The 20,060-nt window shown below is 33.5% G+C and overlaps 1 protein-coding gene across 2 annotated transcripts; it reads right to left on the bottom strand.

Moving 5' to 3' along the window:
* Positions 1-11,381: 11,381 nt before the first annotated feature.
* LOC143200496 (uncharacterized) lies at positions 11,382-19,739 on the bottom strand. 2 transcript variants are annotated; one of them, XM_076410933.1, is made up of 5 exons: positions 19,664-19,739; positions 13,716-13,941; positions 12,503-12,912; positions 12,138-12,365; positions 11,382-12,076 (listed from the first exon to the last, which is right to left on the bottom strand). In XM_076410933.1, exons 1-5 carry the CDS (start codon positions 19,682-19,684, stop codon positions 11,792-11,794), a joined length of 1,170 nt encoding a protein of 389 aa, XP_076267048.1. In that variant the 5' UTR covers positions 19,685-19,739; the 3' UTR covers positions 11,382-11,791. The 2 variants fall into 2 exon arrangements, with proteins under 2 accessions (XP_076267048.1, XP_076267049.1); XM_076410934.1 differs by having other exon boundaries at positions 12,503-12,900.
* Positions 19,740-20,060: the final 321 nt, after the last annotated feature.

Genomic DNA, 20,060 nt, shown 5'->3' with positions numbered 1-20,060 from the left:
AGTAGTCGATTCATTACTGGGGTTTATTCATGAAAAATAGTAGCAAAAATTTAATTTTTTTATACGTGAAGTTGCTAGTAGTTGTCGAGGCAATGCTGATGAAACTTAAATTAGAAAAATCGAAAAAATTAGACAGGATTTTGTAGAATGCAAGAGTAGTGTAGAACGACACAATGAAAATATCAAATTTACCTACATTAAAATTAAATTTAAAGTAAACAAAACATATAACATTAACCATCAATTACACCCTAATGATCTAATGACTACTACTCTGAAGGTGAAGGAGTGAAACAAATAAGGAAAAAAAGAATGTATTCTTATAAAAGAGCATACATAAATCAATTATTGGTTTGTAAAAATAATGATGTATTGACTGGTGACTTCTTTCAGGTGAAAAGTACAGACCGTTTAAGAATTTCTCTCCTACTAAATACAAACTATTATATCGTCAGACCTATTACTTCCAAGGCAGTGCCTTTCAATCATGTTTAACTCCCTCGAAAATTAAAACGAAACGACATCACATCTTTTTAACATCCCTAATAGGATTATAAGTTGTCACCGGGTACACGACTCCCGTCCCCTCGCAATCTTCCACGCATCGTAACCGGCCTATTATTGCACCCATTTAGCTCGATAGCAAGTCAAGTATCTGTTTACAAACAGTAATCCACCGAATTCGTCCCTTATCGGTCGAGCCGTCTCCGACCAGGCGGCTCGCCTTCCCTTCCCCGACAACGAAGTGCCGAAAAGGGTGACCGTCGACAACAAGGCGGGGCATTTGATGGTCGTGTGCGAAATATCTGAAACACAATACGATCTGGTTCGGATACAGGACGGACTTTGCTATCTGGCCGGACCATAACGTCGGTGGATGCGAGAGGGTTGACGATGAAAGGGGAGGTGAAGAGAGGAAGCTTGTTTTCTATGTGTGAAAGTAATCATGAAGTAATAAAAAACTTAAGTGTAATTGTCATCTCTGATTTTTCATTACCAGATTGGTGTTTTGTTGTATATAGAGATTAAATAAGGAACTCACTAAAAATTAAAAAGTAATCAAACTTAGGTTTTTAATATTAAAAAAAAAACATTTTAGAATAAAATATGTACATAATAATCGTTGAAATATCTAAATAAAAATAAACAAAAAACTTATATAACGTATATACTACAAGTATTTTACATTTCACTATTTACACACGATTTAGCTTAATACATACCTAAACCTGTGTTTTTTTAAATAAAGTAAATGCTTTATTTATTATTGAACGGAAATATTTTTTAACAAAAATCGAGAGAGTCATCGAAATATTACCTATTATTGCCATAAAAAAGTGTTTTACTATTCATCATTCACAATTTCAATCTTTTTACCCTATTACATTAACAATCTTGAAAAATATCGTTCCAAAATGCTGCTATACTAATATACAAAATATTGTTATTTACAAGCAAACTATCAAAAATATCTTAAAACTATATATATTACATATAAATCTATGTAAACATAAATTGAGTACATTTTTGTCAAGGTCGCGGCTAGGACGACAGAGTCAGACGTTAAAATCAGTCGAATGGAACTAGAAGAACCAAAAATGGTAATTAAAAGTATATGACTGAAACAGTCGATAGTAAATAGTAACAACATCAGTCAGACGGAAAATAGCGACTGAAACAATCACTGGTAAAATGTAGTAAAATCAGTCGCACCAAAAATAGCGACTGAAACAGTCGATAGTAAAAAATAGTTAATTACTAAACAGTCGATAGTTGATTTTAGTCGATAGTTCCCAACACTAGTTTTAATCAATATATCTCCGTATTGTAAGGTGGCAAGGGAGAACCTCACACTGAGCATGTTTGTGAAGCCTTTCGAGATATATTCGAAGATATTCACGTTTCACACAAACCAAGGGCATTGAGTAAAGCGCGGACTTTGGATTGGAACACTGGAAGTAGTACAGGTTATCTTTCTGAGACTACGACTGACCAGTATTTTGTAAAGAGTCGCTTTCGGAAGAGAAGTGGGTATAGAGTGCTGGATTTGGGCTGACCATTGGAACCTGCGGTCGAACTGGAGACCGAGGTATGATTCCTTCTGGAGCCAGGGGATAGGAACTTTTCGATGTGGAGGCGATATGCACATAACTTCTTCTTACAGTGAAACAGAATAACCTGAATTTTGCTCGGGCTAATCTGCAGTACCACACAATCGCCGGTTTGAGATGGGTCTGTATTTTAAGTCTTTTACGGATGCGGTCGGGTCTGTATCCGGTAGTGAAGAAAGCTGTGTCGCCTGAATAAAATGCTATGTTTCATTGCGTGTGATATGCAGATATGCGGTGCTAATGAAGAAACTTGTGGAACTCCTGCGGATATTTGCTTTTGAGAGGAAAATTATGTCACCAATCTTTATTTGGAAAAACCTATCTTACAAGTACGTATGAATTAGGGATACTAGGATATTAGGGCTATCCAGTAAATACAAACTCACTCCTTCGGAGATTTATTTCCGAGAGGAGATTGGATCGCCGATATTTACTTGAAAGGACCTAACTTCTAAATAAGAGTGAATTAGGGAAATCAGATCATTCAGTAAACCTAGTCTTTTGGCTTTGAATATTAGATCACTGTGGCACACTTGGTCGAAAGCTTTTGATACATCTAGAAAGATGGCTCCAGTTTTGCAATCTTTTGGAAGAGCCTGATTATAAGATGTTTTCCTGTTCTAAATACGCTAGAGGCCAGGCAGCGTCAATAAAATATGTTAGAGTATTTTAATGGACATTGCTGGTTACATTCCTAGATTTATATTTAGGCCTTAGAGCATTATTTTTGGGACAATTTTACTAATTTAACTTCTCTGATATCCTGAACACCAACCTCCTTCATTCCTTATTGCATGTTGCTGCTCTGTTTTTCTTTTTCTCCTTTATTTCTTCTCGGTATCATTCAATGTAATTTCCTAACAATCGACAATTAACTTTTTTAAATTTTTTTAAATATATTTTAAGGTCTCCTTTTACCTACGAGGGGTTATCTGGACTGGATCTATAGTTAAAGGCTCCGAACTACGGTCCTCGTCATTAAGCCTACCGACTAGCGACCAACTTTGGAAATCATCCCAGAAGACAAAACTAAACCTGTTTACTATTAACTGATTATTTTAAAGTCGGTGCCGAGCAACAAATTAAATATGTTTTGTTCGTAATTTCATTTTGTCTATATGTCACAAAATTTTATTATTATTTTTGTGTTGTTTGAGTTCGGCACCGACTTCAAACTGATTAGTTGGTGGAAGTTTAAATTAGTGTTATACAGTATTGTATATAGGTATTAAGCTAAATCGTGTGTTTATAATAGAATATAAAATACGTGTAGTAGATAAGTTAAATAAGGTTTTTGTTTATTTTTATTTAGTTAATACAACGATTATTATGTACATATTTTATTTTAAAATGTTTTTTTTGTGCTAAAAATATAAGTTTGATTATTTTTTAATTTTAGAGTTTTACTGATTTATTTTTTGAAGTCGGTTCAATTTTTTTGTTAAAAATATTTTATTTTTCCCTTTTTGGTGTTAGATATTTACTCAACAAATTATACAGTTATTTTAGTAAGTATTATATTGGGTAGTCCAATTAAAAGTGCAGCTCTTATGACGAAAAATAGCGGTAAAGAAACGATGATTAAAAACAAGAAACCCTTCAGGACCCGCGATCCGTAACCTAGTCTTGGTGATCTGACAAAATTTCCAACCAAACTAGAACAAAAAAAACTTTCTGCCCCCATTGAGAATCGAAGTCGCGACCTCCGTGTGTGAACATAACGTTCTAAACCTTATACCATACAAGCAACTGTATGGTATGTTTCTACGACGTATCATATCATAAGGATATGTCCTAAAAAGCAAACTGAATGGTTTTTACACTAAATTGGTGCAAGAATGGTTCTCTAAGCCCTATATATAAACTTACGAATAGGACCAACAATAACCGGCAGTCCCTTAAAAAACTGTCTAGCTTATTTAGAATGGGAAAAAGTTTAATCAGACAACGAAGGCGGGTCTTTTGATGGTCATGTGCGAAATATCTGAAACACAATACGATCTGGTTCGGATACAGGACGGACTTTGCTATCTGGCCGGACCATAGCGTCGGTGGATTCGAGAGGGTTGACGATGAAGAGGGACGTGAAGAGAGGAAGCTTGCTTTCTTAGTGGGAAAGTAATCATCAAGTAATAAAAAACTTAAGTGTAATTGTCATCTTTGATTTTTCATTACCAGATTGGAGTCTTGGTGTATATAAAGATTATAAATAATGAAAAAAAGCTATAAAAACAAAGAAACTTTTACAAGATACAAGAGTAATTTAATTGTAAGCCGGCTCGGTAGCGCAGCAATAAAAGCGACCGGACGGTAAATTTAGGTTTGTGATTGTTTAATATTTGTGATTGTCCTAGGCAAGAATGTAAAACCCGACAAGGAAAATGATTCCAGTCACACCAGTAACCAGGCTCGGTAAGACGCTAGTCGGTAGGCTTAATGCCGAGGACCGTGGTTCGGAGCCTTTAACTGTAGATCTAGTCCAGATAACCCCTCGTAGGTAAAAGGAGACCTTAAAATATATTTAAAAAATATAACAAAAGTTAATTGTCAATTGTTAGGAAATATTATAGAAAATTACCTTGAATGATACCGGGAAGAAAGAAAGGAGAAAAAGAAAAACAGAGCAGCAACATGCAATAAGGAATGAAGGGGGTTGGTATTCAGGATATCAGAGAAGATAAATTAGTAAAATTGTCCCAAAAGGTTCGAAAAGGTTGCAAAACTGAAGCCATGTTTCTAGATGTATCAAAAGCTTTCACCAAGTGTGCCCCAGTTGTCTAATATTCAAAGCCAAAAGACTAGGTTTACTGAATGATCTGATTTCCCTAATTCACTCTTACTTGGAAGTTAGGTCCTTTCAAGTAAATATCGGCGATCCAGTCTCCTCTCGGAAACAAATCTCCGAAGGAGTGAGTTTGTATTTACCGGATATCCCAAATATCCTAGTATCCCTAATTCATACGTACTTGTAAGGTAGGTTTTTCCCAGTAAAGATTAGTGACGTAATTTTCCTCTCAAAAGCAAATATCCGCAGGAGTTCCACAAGATTCTCCATTAGCACCGGCCTTGCTCTAATTGTATATGGCTGATTTCCATTATCACCCGCAATGAAACATAGCATTTTATTCAGGCGACACAGCTTTCCTCACTACCGGATACAGTCCCGACCGTATCCGTAAAAGACTTAAAATACAGACCCAACTCAAACAGGCGATTGTGTGGTACTGCAGATTAGCCCGAGAAAAACTCAGGTTATTCTGTTTCATTGTAGGAAGAAGTTATGTGCATATCGCCTCCACATCGAAAAGTTCCTATACCCTGGCTCCAGAAGGTATCATACCTCGGTCTCTAGTTCGACCGCAGGTTCCAATGGTCAGCCCAAATCCAGCACTCTATACCCACTTCTCTCCCGAAAGCGACTCTTTACAAAATACTGGTTAGTCGTAGTCTCAGAAAGATAACTTGCACTACTTCCAGTGTTCCAATCCAAAGTCCGCGCTTTACTCAATGCCCCTTGGTTTGTGTGAAATGTGAATATTTTCAAATATATCTCGAAAGGCTTCACAAACATGCTCAGTGTGAGGTTCTCCCTTGCCACCTTACAATACGGAGATATATTGATTAAAACTAGTGTTGGGAACTATCGACTGAAATCAACTATCGACTGTTTAGTAATTCACTATTTTTTACTATCGTCTGTTTCAATGGCTGTTTTCCGTCTGACTGATGTTGTTACTATTAACTATCGACTATTTCAGTCATATACTTTTAATTAGCATTTTTGGTTCTACTAGTTCCATTCGACTGATTTTAACGTCTGACTCTGTCGTCCTAGCCGCGACCTTGACAAAAATGTACTCAATTTATGTTTACATAGATTTATATGTAATATATATAGTCTTAAGATTTTTTTGGTATTTTAACAGCATTTAGGAACAATATTTTTCAAGATTGTTAATGTAATAGGGTAAAAAGATTAAAATTGTGAATGAACAATAGTAAAACACTTTTGACTGTTTTTATGGCAATAATAGGTAATATTTCGACTACTCTCTCGATATTTGTTAAAAAATATTTCCGTTCAATAATAAATAAAGCATTTACTTTATTTAAAAAACTCTAATAGTTATTGTGCGATCATTTTAAATTATATCATGAATTAGTTTTTTTTTTCTACGATTAGGTATATGTTTAATTTTTATTTAGTATTTATGGTTATTGTACTCCTTTAGTTTTTATTTTTTGCTTAGGTTCCATTGTATTGTCTATATTTATTATAGTATAATATTTAAAAATAGCAATTAATATATTAAAATACGATAAAACATTTGTGGGATATTATTCCATTCAATAGAAAAATTCCATTCCTTCTTACAGATCCACAGAACATTCAAATATGGAAGTAATTCTACTTCCTTTAAAATGAAATTTTTAATTGCATTTTAATGGAATTCAATTATTATTTTTTTCTTTCCTTTTTTAAAGTTAGTATGTGAAAAAATGTGTACATCTCTGTCTCTCTATATTACCGTTGGAAAATAATAAGCACATATAAAATTAACTGCTCCAAGCAATTATCTACAGCCTTTACTTTCTCGCAATTTATACAGAAAAGGGGTTGTAAATCTTAGTCTAACATTACGAATTGAACAAATCAGTCCAACCGTGCATTTGACTGAATATAGTAATTATTCTTTTCAGTCGCTAGTTTTTTGACTATCGACAGTTTCGACTGTTTTGCGACTATCGACTGTCTCGACTATTTTCAGTCGATAGTTCCCAACGCTAATTAAAACCCTACGAATCCACAAACCCCGGTAGTTAAACCAAATACAGCAATCTAAGTCATAACCCAAGGTCTATGTCGCATACAAATACCAATTATCCCGAACGCGAAGCAACATTAGCAAAAGACCATCTGGTTGTAGCTGGTCAACTTGGATGTGTCGAAAACGTCATTGGAAGATTCAGAATGCTTTCAGAGTGGGTGTGACATACACGCCACCTGAAATAAGGCGAACCAAGAGGCTCTAATTCATTCATGTTACCTATTCACGTCATAATTAAATTTAGTTTAGAATTCACGCCAAGTTTTTAATCAAGTAAGATGTATGATTTCCGGGTATGTCATTGTAACTGTAAGAATAATTATAATATACGTAGTTAAGATAACAGGTCAATTGAAAAGTCCCGGGCCTACCATAGTAAAACATATTTTTTGGCAAAAATAGATTTTTTTTATTCAACATAATTCCCTTCAAGGGTGATGACTTCACACTGATTATAGCGACCCTCCAACTTTTCGATACGATTATTGTAGTACGATTTGTCCTTTGCTTCAAAATAGGTCTCAGTTTCGGCGATCACCTCTTCATTCGACGAAAATTTCTTCCCAGCTAGCATTCTATTGAGATCTGAGAAAAGGAAATAACCACTGAGGGATCTGGAGAATACGGTGGATGAGGAAGCAATTTGAATCCCAATTCATGGATTTTTGCCATCGTTTTCACTGACTTGTGACACGGTGCATTGTCTTGGTGAAGCAGCACTTTCTTTTTCTTCAAATAAGGCCGTTTTTCGGCAATTTTGTCCTTCAAATGGCCCAATAACGCTACGTAGTAGTCGCTGTTGATTGTCCTTCCTCTTTCATGGTAGTCAATAAAAATTATTCGATGCGCATCCCAAAATACGGACGCCATAACGGAGCGGGATCATCGTGTGCAGTCCACTCGGACGACTGTGGATTGGACTTCGGAGAGAAATAGTGGAGCAATTTTTCATCCATTGTCACATATCGACGCAAAAACTCAAGTTTATTACGCTTGATCATCTTCAAACACTGCTCCGAATCATCAACAACAAAGAGTGCTCGCGCGGCACCCACTTTGCACAGAACATTCTCATACTCAAATATTCGTGAATGACATGATGTACACGTTCAGTTGATATCTTTAGAGTGTCATTTTATGGATTTTTAAATGTTTTAGTCGGTAACAACATCTATTGGGCGTCCATTGCTTTCACCGTCTTCGGTGCTTATTTCACCACATCTAAACTTAGCATACCAATCCTTGATGGTTGATTTTCCTGGGGCAGTGTTCAGAAACTCGGCATCAAGCCAAGTTTTTGCTTAGACTGTATTTTTTTGCGAAATTCCTTTTTATCTATTTTTTTTACAATAACAAAAGCGGCCATGTACGTGTCAGGCAGGGGACTTAACAACTGATTACTTGCTTTTACATCAAGTAAAATAGCGAATACTCAAGGAACTAATTTGTATCATTCATATCCTTCTGGATGACTTATTACTTAAGCTTAGTGAACCAGCGTCTAGTTATTGTTTTATGAATTACACAAAGTAATTCAACTTGGTCCTTCAAGATGGATGGAATTGACAGAATCAAAAGACATGGTCCTTCGCGCTGGATACACGTGTTATGGCTTACTTATTAACTCTATTAAACCAGCGTTTCCAATATAATTTTATGAATTAGACCAAGTAATTCAACAGTTGAATGATTGAATATCAATAAATTCCATGCGTTTCCAAGAAACTTTTCAATTAATTAACTCCCAATTAGTGAATTACCATACAATTTTAAATTTTCAATGGCCAGTACCTTTTGACTACTTACAGTTCTCAAACTTGTTTCTCTTGCTCGTTTCCAATCCAAACAAAAACAAACTTTCAGGATATGTGATAATACTGTGCAATGCTGGAAATTTCCGAGACAGAGTGATGAGAGAGGAAACAACTAAATGTGTTCAATTTTATTTAGATTTGAACTTTGTTGTATGTCAAATTCAAACTGATTTGAACTGGTTTTCCAACGCGCGAACACGTGACGTGCGCCAAACAGGGAAGTTCCAAGTTGATTCCGCAAACTTCCAACGTCTGACCTTGAGATTTATTTATGGTCATCGCAAAGGCCAAATTGCTTCGTGGCTACTTACATAGCGACACAACTGGTACTGTCATATTTCGTCATTTGCATTGGTTACAGCGAAGACGGCCATATCGCTACCTTTGTTAATATATTTATATATACTTTATCGACTTCACAGAGTTATAATACTCCACATTGATGTGAGTCTCAAAAGCTTTGGATAATATTGGCGAGTATGGCACGATCCAACAATTCTCTACATCAACATTTTGTCCTCTTACTTTCACAACTACCGATCACCCATTGTCCGCAACTGATCGCCGACGATACAATGAGTATCCATCATTTCCCGTTATGGTTTCAGCAATCAGGTTTCTTGGGTATCGCTTGGAACATTTGCCGTCAACCATACAGGGTGGATTGTAGTTGAAAACTCCGCAAGGTCCATGTATCATATTTTTGGTAACTACTGCATGCAATTTTAGGCCAACTGTGGGAAAGTGGGCATGAAACTGTCCTGTATAATATGTGTAGCGCCAAATGATGTCATCTGAAAACAGCTGTTATATTTCTGAATGTTGGTCAAGAAGTGCTTAGAATCATTTCCAATACCAGAAAATAAAGAGTTCAATAAAAAAAAGTATAAAAGAGTACTAAAGAGTACAATTTTACTTTGCCTCCAGCACAACATAATCCAGTAGATTCACCACTGTATTTTAACGCCTTGCAATATTTACAAATTATTTTCATTTCCCCAATTGTTACCGATTTGTCGGTACAATATTGCCGCATCATGTTGCAGCTCGTTCCAGGATTACAAGAGCCCTATGTCTGCGGAGTCGCTCAATTTCATTATGTCGTGCTCGCTGTTGTTGTGTTTGATGTGCACGAACTCGTTGCATTCTAAGCATACCTTTACTGTCACTCTCTAACGAACGCAATTCCGACATAGCAATACGACTATATTCTTGATCTGCCTCTCTCTGGTCATCAGTGCGGTTAGCACATGAGGTAGCTCTTCGCACATTTCATAGACTGCGAAAACCTAAGTCAAGTCGTCTTCTCCTCGGCATTGTAAATTGTAATTAATCAAAGTGAGAAAAGTTCTCACGCACTTAACAGTAAAGAGTCACTCTCACAAAAAATCAACAAAAAAAAGAGCACATAATTTGAAATGTCACTATCACAAAGGATCACCGAAGTTAAGAAAGTTCTAGCGCACATACGTTGTCGGATTCGATCCTCGACATCAAAGAAAAGCAAAATAGTTGTTTTTATTTAATTTCTATCATTTTCACATTTATTCACCTTTTAAACCTTCCCTGGACCTCCACAAATAATTCAAGACCAAAATTATCCAAATCGGTCCAGCCGTTCTCGAGTTTCAGCGAGACTAACGAACAACGATTCATTTATATATATATATATATATATATATATATATATATATATATATATATAAATTGCGGAATCAACTTGGAACTTCCCTGTTTGGCGCACGTCGCGTGTTCGCGCGTTGGAAAACCAGTTCAAATCAGTTTGGCTTTGACATACAACAAAGTTCTAATCTAAATAAAATAATTAAACAAAAGTACTGTTATGAAATATAATTTATTTTTACATTATAGTACATCAAATACATATATTATCGAAGGACTTGAAACTACAATTAAGACAAAGCTATAATAGTTTGTAGGTTAAAGTTGTTTTATTTAGAATGAATTCTTTTCCACACCACCCATGAGGTAGAATTCTAGGCGTATTTTTTATGTAGTGGCATCCCCCTGGAGGCATAATACACCTAATTAACGATTATATATAAAAGTATTGTATTTTACCTTCATTCGAGAGCATATTTACCTTTTTATGTTTTGCTCTTGTTTCCTTCGATGGTGTGTTTTCATGTTAAGTCATCTTACTATTACTATATATTTTATTTCTTCTACTACTATCTGTGTACACCAATCTTAATAAAAGTAATCACTGAATTATGTCTAATGCATTTACAATATCTACAAAACAGTTAGTATTCATTCTCCCCTCATACATTCTAATAAAATAAATAAATAAATTGTTGTTTTTATTTAACTTCTATCATTTTCACATTTATTCACCTTTTAAACCTTCCCTGGACTTCCACAAATAATTCAAGACCAAAATTATCCAAATCGGTCCAGCCGTTCTCGAGTTTCAGCGAGACTAACGAACAACGATTCATTTATATATATATATATATATATATATATATATATATATATATATATGACTGCTTATAAAGACTAATGCCTTACTCAATAACTAATTGCTTAGGATTGTTGCAAAATTCACAGTAATCTAGCATGATTGTTGTATAAACCTGTGATTAAAAATAATGAAACGACAATTAATCAATGAAATCGTTTTATTACAAACAAAGATAAATACACAATAATCAACATAGATTCTTAGTTATTAATACTGCATGCGAATACGTGTTATGGAAAGCGCTTTTCACATATTCGCATGAAGAAATCCTGATTAGGTAACACCATTATGCGAGTTTTTCCATTATGCTGACAGCGAATTGTAAGAACATATGTTGGCTTTTTTTTCTCTCACACGAAGATATGTAATATGGTAGGGAAGGCGATGAATTTTTATAAAAGTATTTTTTTAAATTATGTATAGACTAGAGTATATATACAAACATACTGGGAGAGTTCGAACAGCCTTTTGTCCTCACTAATATTAAACTTTAATGAGACAGAAGACCGTCCGCTGAGTACTGCTTCAGATCTAAATACGCCACTTGTTTTAGTGACCGTACTCGTCACCGCCTCCATAGGAACCTCCATATCCGCCTCCGATACCACCACCGAATCCACCTCCATAACCACCATCGTCGTGGTGATGGTGTACCTTGACTGGTACTGCTACTGGTACTTTAACTGGGTAGGGTACTGGTTTCTCAACTGGATATGGTACTTCCTTGATGACGGGGTATGGCTTGTCTACATGTACTTTAACTGGAACTGGGTAAGGCTTCTCCACAGGTACTGGTACTTTCTTTTCAACGGTGTAGGGTTGTGGTACTGGAACCTGTTGATTGGGAATTATATAGGGTGAGAAACGTTCCAGCAATATAAATTATTGTTCGTACCTTGACGTGGTATGGTACTGGTTTAGGTACTTCAACGGGGTATGGCCTGTCGACTGGTACTTTTACTTCATAGGGTACTGGTTTTGCTACTGGGTATGGTACGTGTTTTTCAACGGTGACTGGGTATGGTTTTGGTACATGAACTGGGTAAGGTCTGTCGACTGGTACTTTAACTTCGTATGGTACTTTCTTTTCGACAGTGTAGGGTTGTGGTACTGGTACTTCAACCTAAATAAGGTTAAATGTTATGTAACATAAGTATGAATTGTAGTATATGTTGTTCTTGATATTATAATTAAGATTGATTAATTCATATGAAGTAATAGCAATATGTTCTCTACACAAAACATAAAAACAATACTAACCTTGACTGGTACTGGGACCTTCTTGTAAACGGTATAGGGTTGTGGTACTGGTACTTTTACTGGTACAGGGACTTTCTTTTCAACGGTGTAGGGTTGAGGTACTGGTACTTTAACTTCGTAAGGCCTTGGTACTGGTACTTTGACTTCATAAGGTACCTTCTTGATGACCTCGTAGGGTTGGGGTACGATATATGGTACCTTGATGTATTCTTTGACTGGAAATGGTACTTTCTTCTCTACGGTGTAGGGTTGTGGTACGGGTACTTTAACTTCGTATGGTACCTTCTTTTCAACGGGATATGGTACGTGTTTGGTTACGGTGTACGGTACCGGAATTTTCTTTTCGACGACGACAGTCTTGACGTGTTCGCCGTGACCGCCTCCATCACCTCCATATCCTAAGAAAAATCCTAATACAGAATGTGTTTATTAATTTATAATGGCAAAGATGATTATTTCCTAGCGAAATAATATGGAAACATATGTTATAGTTAGTATGTCAACTTATAAAGATGTCAAGCTTCATTTTGAGGAAGATTATTCCAAATAGAAAATTATTGAAACAAATTTTGCAATTTAATTAAAGAATAAGCGCTAATTTAGCATTTTCAGTAAATTTGGCTGAGCCGTTAAAAAGAGAAATAATGATGACAAGCTAAGGGTGTGCTGAATATATAGGTATGGCGACAATATGAATAAGTTAAAGAAAATTCAATTGATTTTCTTCTAGATATATTAATATTGTAATTAGAGAGTTGACAATATTAACAGAAGACTACTAAGGATTAGACAGGCTATTAAAGATTAATAAGATTTTTTTAACTATTATAAGCAAATTAAATTAAATCAATCATTAAAAAATATCAACATATAATTATGTATGTATACTTAGTCAATATTATCACACTATTCTAAGGTAGATCTATGTACCTTACATATACTAAAAACAGTCGATTTTTTGATAGCATCAAAAGATCGGAAAAAGTAGCTGCTGTCGATGGACAATAAAATATTTTATTGCAATAAATATTTTCACAAAAATGCTTCCCATTAAAAAAATCCTTTAAAACTAATTTATAAGCCAATAATATACGGCTAATAAAATCTCATTTGAGATAAATGAACAAAAAGACATTTTTTTAATCTGAATTAAGATTGACAAATTTAACTACCTAGACTGAAATTAGTATTTAGCTAGATTGCGTTGTTTTACCTCCGAAACCTCCAGCGCCACCGCCGAAATCACCTCCATGGCCGCCTCCGTATCCGCCATCGAAACCACCTCCGTATCCGCCTCCCAAGTCGCCGCCTCCAAAACCGTGATCGCCAAGTAGGACGCCTCTCTTATCCTGTTTCTTACTTTCCTCCGAGACTTCTTTCTTTTTCTCAGCCTCGGCAGCTAAAGCGCAGGCGCAGAAGCATACCGTACCTAAAATGATCTGCAACAATCACGAAAATATCTATTAGTCACTTCGAACTCGTACAAAACTAGTTCCCGATTTATCAAGTTCGATCAAAACCTTGACCATATCACTTGTGCAATTGTAACTAGTAAAAGCATAGCCTAAGGAATACATTGTGTAAATGGCTTATGATTAAACCTGATTTTTCATATTATTACTTAATATTAAACTATATTAAAACTATTTGTTCCTTATTTAACAAAAGGTAAGGATAAAGTCTACACATTTTAAAATAAAGAATCTGAATTGCAACTACAAGATATCCATAGTTAAGTTTAATAGTTAGTCAATATTCGACGATAAAACAATAAAGTAACAATAAAAGCAATTATTTTGTCTATCACTAGATTTTAATTTATTGAGCACTGAATCGAATTTACATTGACACCATTTAAGTTAATAAAAAAATAAGTATGAATATTAGAAAAATTCATCTAATGTGATAGTTTTTACCTGTTCATAAAAGAACTAACAGTGTTCTATTTAAAATTATTCAATGTACACAGACGATAATCAAGGAAGGCTCAAAATTGTATTTTCGACTTACTATCTGCTATCAAGCCAAATACTTGCCAAACTTGGTATTGATGTTACTCAGTTTGGGTTTCAACGATTTAAAAGTGGTGATATTAACGCCATTGACAAAGGACGGTCTGGAGAATCCAGAAAGTTCGAAAACAATAATGAATAAGATAAAAATAAATTGGAATGCAGACCAATAAGTTTTATTGGACAGAAACCCTGCTCAAGGCCCCAAAGACTTTTCAGACTTATTTAGCAATTGATTAATCAATTGTTTCCAAATGTTTATATGCTATGGGAATGATTAAAAGCAGGCAAAAATGGCTACTACATCATTTGGTACTCATTGATATTCAAAATCACGATTTGATTACTTTCTAAGCAAGAAAAAGAAGGATTTTCTTTAATTCAACAAAAAGTCTTAGGTTGGCCCTGGAGAGCCATCCACATCGATATCGCAGCAAAATATTACCAAAGAGTATTAGATGGATATCTTTGCAGATATAGCAGACTTCAGTTGAATAAATTGCTGTAAAAAAGACGTAAAAGTTGTCACATATACACTATTGCACCTTGAATGGAATGAGAAAATTTGACGCACTTAGTGTACTAACAAGATTTATCACTTTCAGCCTGTTCAGATTAGATGCGAAAATAGATACTTGTTAAACCAAAATCGTCGTTTCAAAATGGTATTGGCATAAAAAAGAGAAAACTTTTTCTAGAAAATTATGAAAAATATTTCGATTATAATATATTAAACAAATTACTCTTAAGAGAGTCATTTTCAATGGGGAGAAATAATCAGAATGCCCAAGAAGCATCTAATAAAATTTCATTCAATTAAAATAAAGACATTTTGAAAAAGTATTTTAATATGTTAAAGCGACAAGATTATTTTAATAAACAAATAATATGATGATTTATTATTCTTATTGAAAAATATACTTAATTTAAGTAAACCGCCTGTAAGTTTAATTAACTTTCATTAGGCCTAAGCCGCACAACTGAAAGTGAAATGGCTTTCGTTGAGTTGACCTTTTCGTCGTTTTAGTAGGTCAAATGTTTTACAAGACAAGTGAAACCAAGAGTCATACTGGTATTAAACATATTTTTATATTGTGTCATCACAAATTACGTTGTATAACAGATGTTATGATTTCGGAGAAAGTTGATGCACTGGTTATATTCGACTTCCTGATATCGTTTTGATAAAAAGCAGTTTTTCGTTTTTGATTCAGTGAGTTATAAAAAAATGGTTTGGTTTCTGAAGGCCGAATATGTTATGTAAATAAATTTTAGAATAAATTACTTGTATCTTTTTTGTTATGGTAGTATTTTATTTATTTACCATATATGCAGCGATACTTCAGCTTTCTGATACAACTTCGCTAGCTGCTTTGTTGATATTAAAAACCATTACTAAATTTGTAATACCTGAAGGCCATGTAGATTGCGCAATTTAAATAAAAACAGTGCTTTAAATTTCAGATAAGAAACTTGTTAATGTTTTTTTATGGTGGAAAAAACTAAATAAATAAAATAGAAAGTATTTTGCAAATTTAAAACAAAAAAAACCTGTTTATATCATTTAGTTTTATATAAATAAATATTGTTCTGTCATAATTTAAATATTTTCAATGAATATATATTAGTTTTTTGAAGATTTTGTCAAAAAATACATAATTTTCGATATCAAAATTTACTGGTTAAGTGATTTTTGTCATTGACATTTTTATATTGAAATATAGATTATAACTTATTAAAATTTTTCTCTAGAATATCATTTTCATATTTACTAATTGCATTGAATCATAAAAATCGTTGTTAAGTAGTGTCAAGTTAAGTAAGACAACCGAAAGATTCTTAATTCTTGATTATATGCCAACTATCTTAAAATGAAAATAAAAAATGGTTGAAAAAGGCTAATTTACTCTGAACTTAGCCACTGCTTTTTACTGATTTTCTTCAGAGTAAAATAAGAAGATTCCTATTTCAACTTGAAGAAAATACAGACAGGTGTGTCACAGGTAAGTGTGTTAGGACCAGTCATTTACCTGCCTACAACATTTGAACGCATTCAATGAAAATGTTGTTACAGATAACATTGCATTCCTAGATATTGGAGAAAATTAATCAACAAATAGTCCTGTATGGAAATACAGCGAAATACCTTTGATCCTCTGATTCTGATCTGACTTTCTGATCTCTGATCAACTTTGGGTTATACCAACCAAAGTAATAGAAATAAAAAAGATTCCAAAACGATGTACACTGAGGTATTGTTGATTCTCCATGGTACATTCGTAACGACAATTTGCATAAAGATCTGAAATTGCATACTTTCGAGTCGAAAACTCTATCAAGGACTATACCAAGAAACATGAACACAGACTCTATCAGCACATCAATGTCGAGCTTCTCCAGCTTCTCCAGGTAATTATGAATTAATTAGTCAGAAAATTTGATCTAGTTCAGTGAAGTTATTAGTAAATCTTAGTGCACATTAAAATCGGTGACATAGATGCTAAACCTAAAGTGTCTATAGAAAACTTAGCAATTATAAAACGTTAAGAAATTAGGATGAAATCACATAGCTTATTAGGATACAAAAATTTCTGTCGAAAGATGTCGATGTTGCTGACTAACACTGACAATTTTTCGTATGTGTTTACAAAGACTTATTACTGAGAAACAAATAGAAAAATAAATAATTAAGAAATGCTTGAATAAACATATACATATTTATATATTTCTAGATATCATTAAAAATGATATTTAATTAATGAATTACATTTAAAACTTATTAAAACACAGACAAATAGATAACTAAAGTGTATTTTAGGTCAAAAACAAAATAATAACTATTTAATATATGATCGATAAAAAATTAATCAATATATTGTTTCCTGTATCCATAAAATAACACGCGTCTCGCACTACTTTGTGAAAGTATGGCTATGGCCGTTTGATTTTTTAATTGCGTTAATTCGGAACTACTTCGAACGCAACAAAACGAGAGAGGCTGATTGTTAAGACAGTTTCTCAAGCGACCATTGGAAATACGCCAAGCATATGTCGCTTACTCCTCTTTAACCGACCACTTTCTTTTCCTACTGTGTTTATTGTGCCTGGTTCACTGACTTTTTGCTAATTTTTCACACGATTCAATTAGATTTCCATTTCCGAACAATATATGACAATAAAAAACAAGTTGCATAACTTAATTTCATGCCGTATAAACGATGATTAATGAAATTGAATTGATAGTAAGCTTTTTACAGTCCTTTGCAAGAAATATTTAGTTATTAATTAACAGAACGTTAATTATACATTACAAAACATAATTTCTCAACAAAATCATTGTTCAACAAAAATGTCATTCAAAAAATGTTAAATATATTAAGCATTTAATGGTATGTAGCTGATATAATAATCTGTATAATTACTGGAGAGTCCGCAGTAGAATAGAAAACAATTATACAGATTCTACTTGTTTTTACCATACATTTTATTTCCTTTTCCATCAATAGTAACTTACCTATTAAATTTGATATTTGATACTGATTGTGTACTTCAGCCAATATATATATATATATATATATATATATATATATATATATATATATATATATATATATATATATATATGATTGGCAAACTACGATAAATAATGTTGTATATTGAACTTGAAGGTAAAGAAGTAAATGAAAATACTAATATAGCAAATTTGTTAGATGGTAGTGCTAAAAATATATCTTTAAAATTAATTTAGAATGGTCCAAAATAATAAAGCTGATTCATTTAAAAATGTTAGATAAATAGTAAATTTTGAATGATTATCATTATCTTTGCAAATAGTGACTAAAAAGACATGTCAAACTTAATTTAGATTAATCTAAAATAGTTGATTCACCGAAATATCTTATAAAAATAGTAAATTTGAATGATTTGCATTCAATACTTGTCCTGCATAAAAACAATCAACCAAATTATATTTAATAATTATTTAAACGAAAAACGCAGAGTCCGTTTACATTAGAAATTAGTTATCGAAAATACTGAATGAATATTTTTCGAAGCAATATTTATTTTAATTCTTTGAAACACGTTTTGAGATTAGTCTCGTTTCTTTTTGGTTCTTTCGTGGTGCAATTATAAGTGGTGAATGAAATTGAATTTTAAAATACCTTTATGAAGAACGAAAATATGTTAATGTTTGGAGCTTTACTGATCTAGACAAAAATAATCTTGTTATTTTGGTCCTAACTAAATAATTTTATTATTTAAGTATTAGGAATATGCAAAAAAGAAAAGAAAAGAACAGGATTTCAAACATAGGAAAATGAATTGGATAAAAATTACAATTATCAGTACATAACAAAATGCTATTATGCAAGTATGTATTGAAACATATATTGATATACCGTTTTCCAGAACAAAGTTCTGAGAAGTATTGTAGGTACACCCGGATACTACAGGACTGATTAATTACACTGGTATCTTCAAATATCGACTATCATTCAGGAAATCAAGAGAATCACAAGGAAGTTGAGGAAAGACTCCATTCTCTTGCCAATATCGAAATAATACAACTTTTGGATAACACCAGAATAGGATACAAACGCAAAAGAATGAAGAACAACTTAATAAATAAAAAAAATAAATGAAACCAAATTAAAAAAGGTATCAGAAATTAATTTCCGTTAACTAATGTAAAGTTTTGAGTCCAGTATTACAAAATGTTTGACTATATAAGATTATTTACTATTGTTATTTTGGTATTAAGATTATTTAAGAATTTTTGAAAAATCATTTAAAGTTGAATACGGTTATTATAAAATTATAATTCTTTTATAAATTTATATGAAAGATTAATTTCTTCTGCTTGATATGAAGTTGTCAGTTTTATGTGTGGTGAAAACAAAACATATAAAAACGTTTCGTTTTTACTACTAATATAACTTCCGGAACAACTTTCAGAATATAAAAGAAAATTTGAAAATCGTTTTTAGTGATGCGTAGGCACAAAATCGATCGAAATCTATTCCGCACCCAACAAGGTTCCGTTAATTTTTTGGCACTGCTCGTTCGCGTCACTGAATCACGTCACGACACTTTTCGTCTCGTACCCGGCTGACCAAAATAAAACCCCAACCAAAGAATCTAAACTTACCAAAGCCTTCATGTTCGACATACAAAGACGGGCAAGACTTTGGTTGTTACGAATCTCCCATCCCGCTTATATACGAGCCCGAACCATACTTTCTCGATCTACCAATCGTTCACCACTTCTTCTTTACGTGGTGCGGCGCACGAGGGGGTTTCACTTGGGTACCGCGTTCAAACAGCCTGACGTCGATACGTCGCTCTACAATAACCATCCGTTGATCTTGTTACGTAACGCACGCGATGCGGGTTCTTCTGATGATAGCGCATTTTTAGAATTGTTTCTCGATCGATGGAGTTATCTCAGTTAATATTCCTCAAGCACTTTTACCAGGTTTCAATGAAACCTCTCAATTGTTTTGGATATTAATTTTACTATAACAGATCAATTTAAAAGACCCCGG

Source organism: Rhynchophorus ferrugineus, unplaced genomic scaffold (assembly GCF_030347505.1).
Source record: "Rhynchophorus ferrugineus isolate W39M unplaced genomic scaffold, kcgeb_rfMv2 rfM8, whole genome shotgun sequence".
NCBI classification, from domain to species: domain Eukaryota; kingdom Metazoa; phylum Arthropoda; class Insecta; order Coleoptera; family Curculionidae; genus Rhynchophorus; species Rhynchophorus ferrugineus.
This window is presented reverse-complemented; position numbering and strand designations above follow the sequence as displayed.

Excerpts from the sequence above, each read along its gene's own strand:
- LOC143200496 (XM_076410933.1), bottom strand. The coding sequence starts at position 19,684 with ATGTCGAACATGAAGGCTTTG. Across the intron at positions 13,942-19,663 it reads TGTCGAACATGAAGGCTTTG|ATCATTTTAGGTACGGTATG; the intron begins GTAAGTTTAGAT and ends TGATTGTTGCAG. Across the intron at positions 12,913-13,715 it reads TGGCGCTGGAGGTTTCGGAG|GATTTTTCTTAGGATATGGA; the intron begins GTAAAACAACGC and ends ATTCTGTATTAG.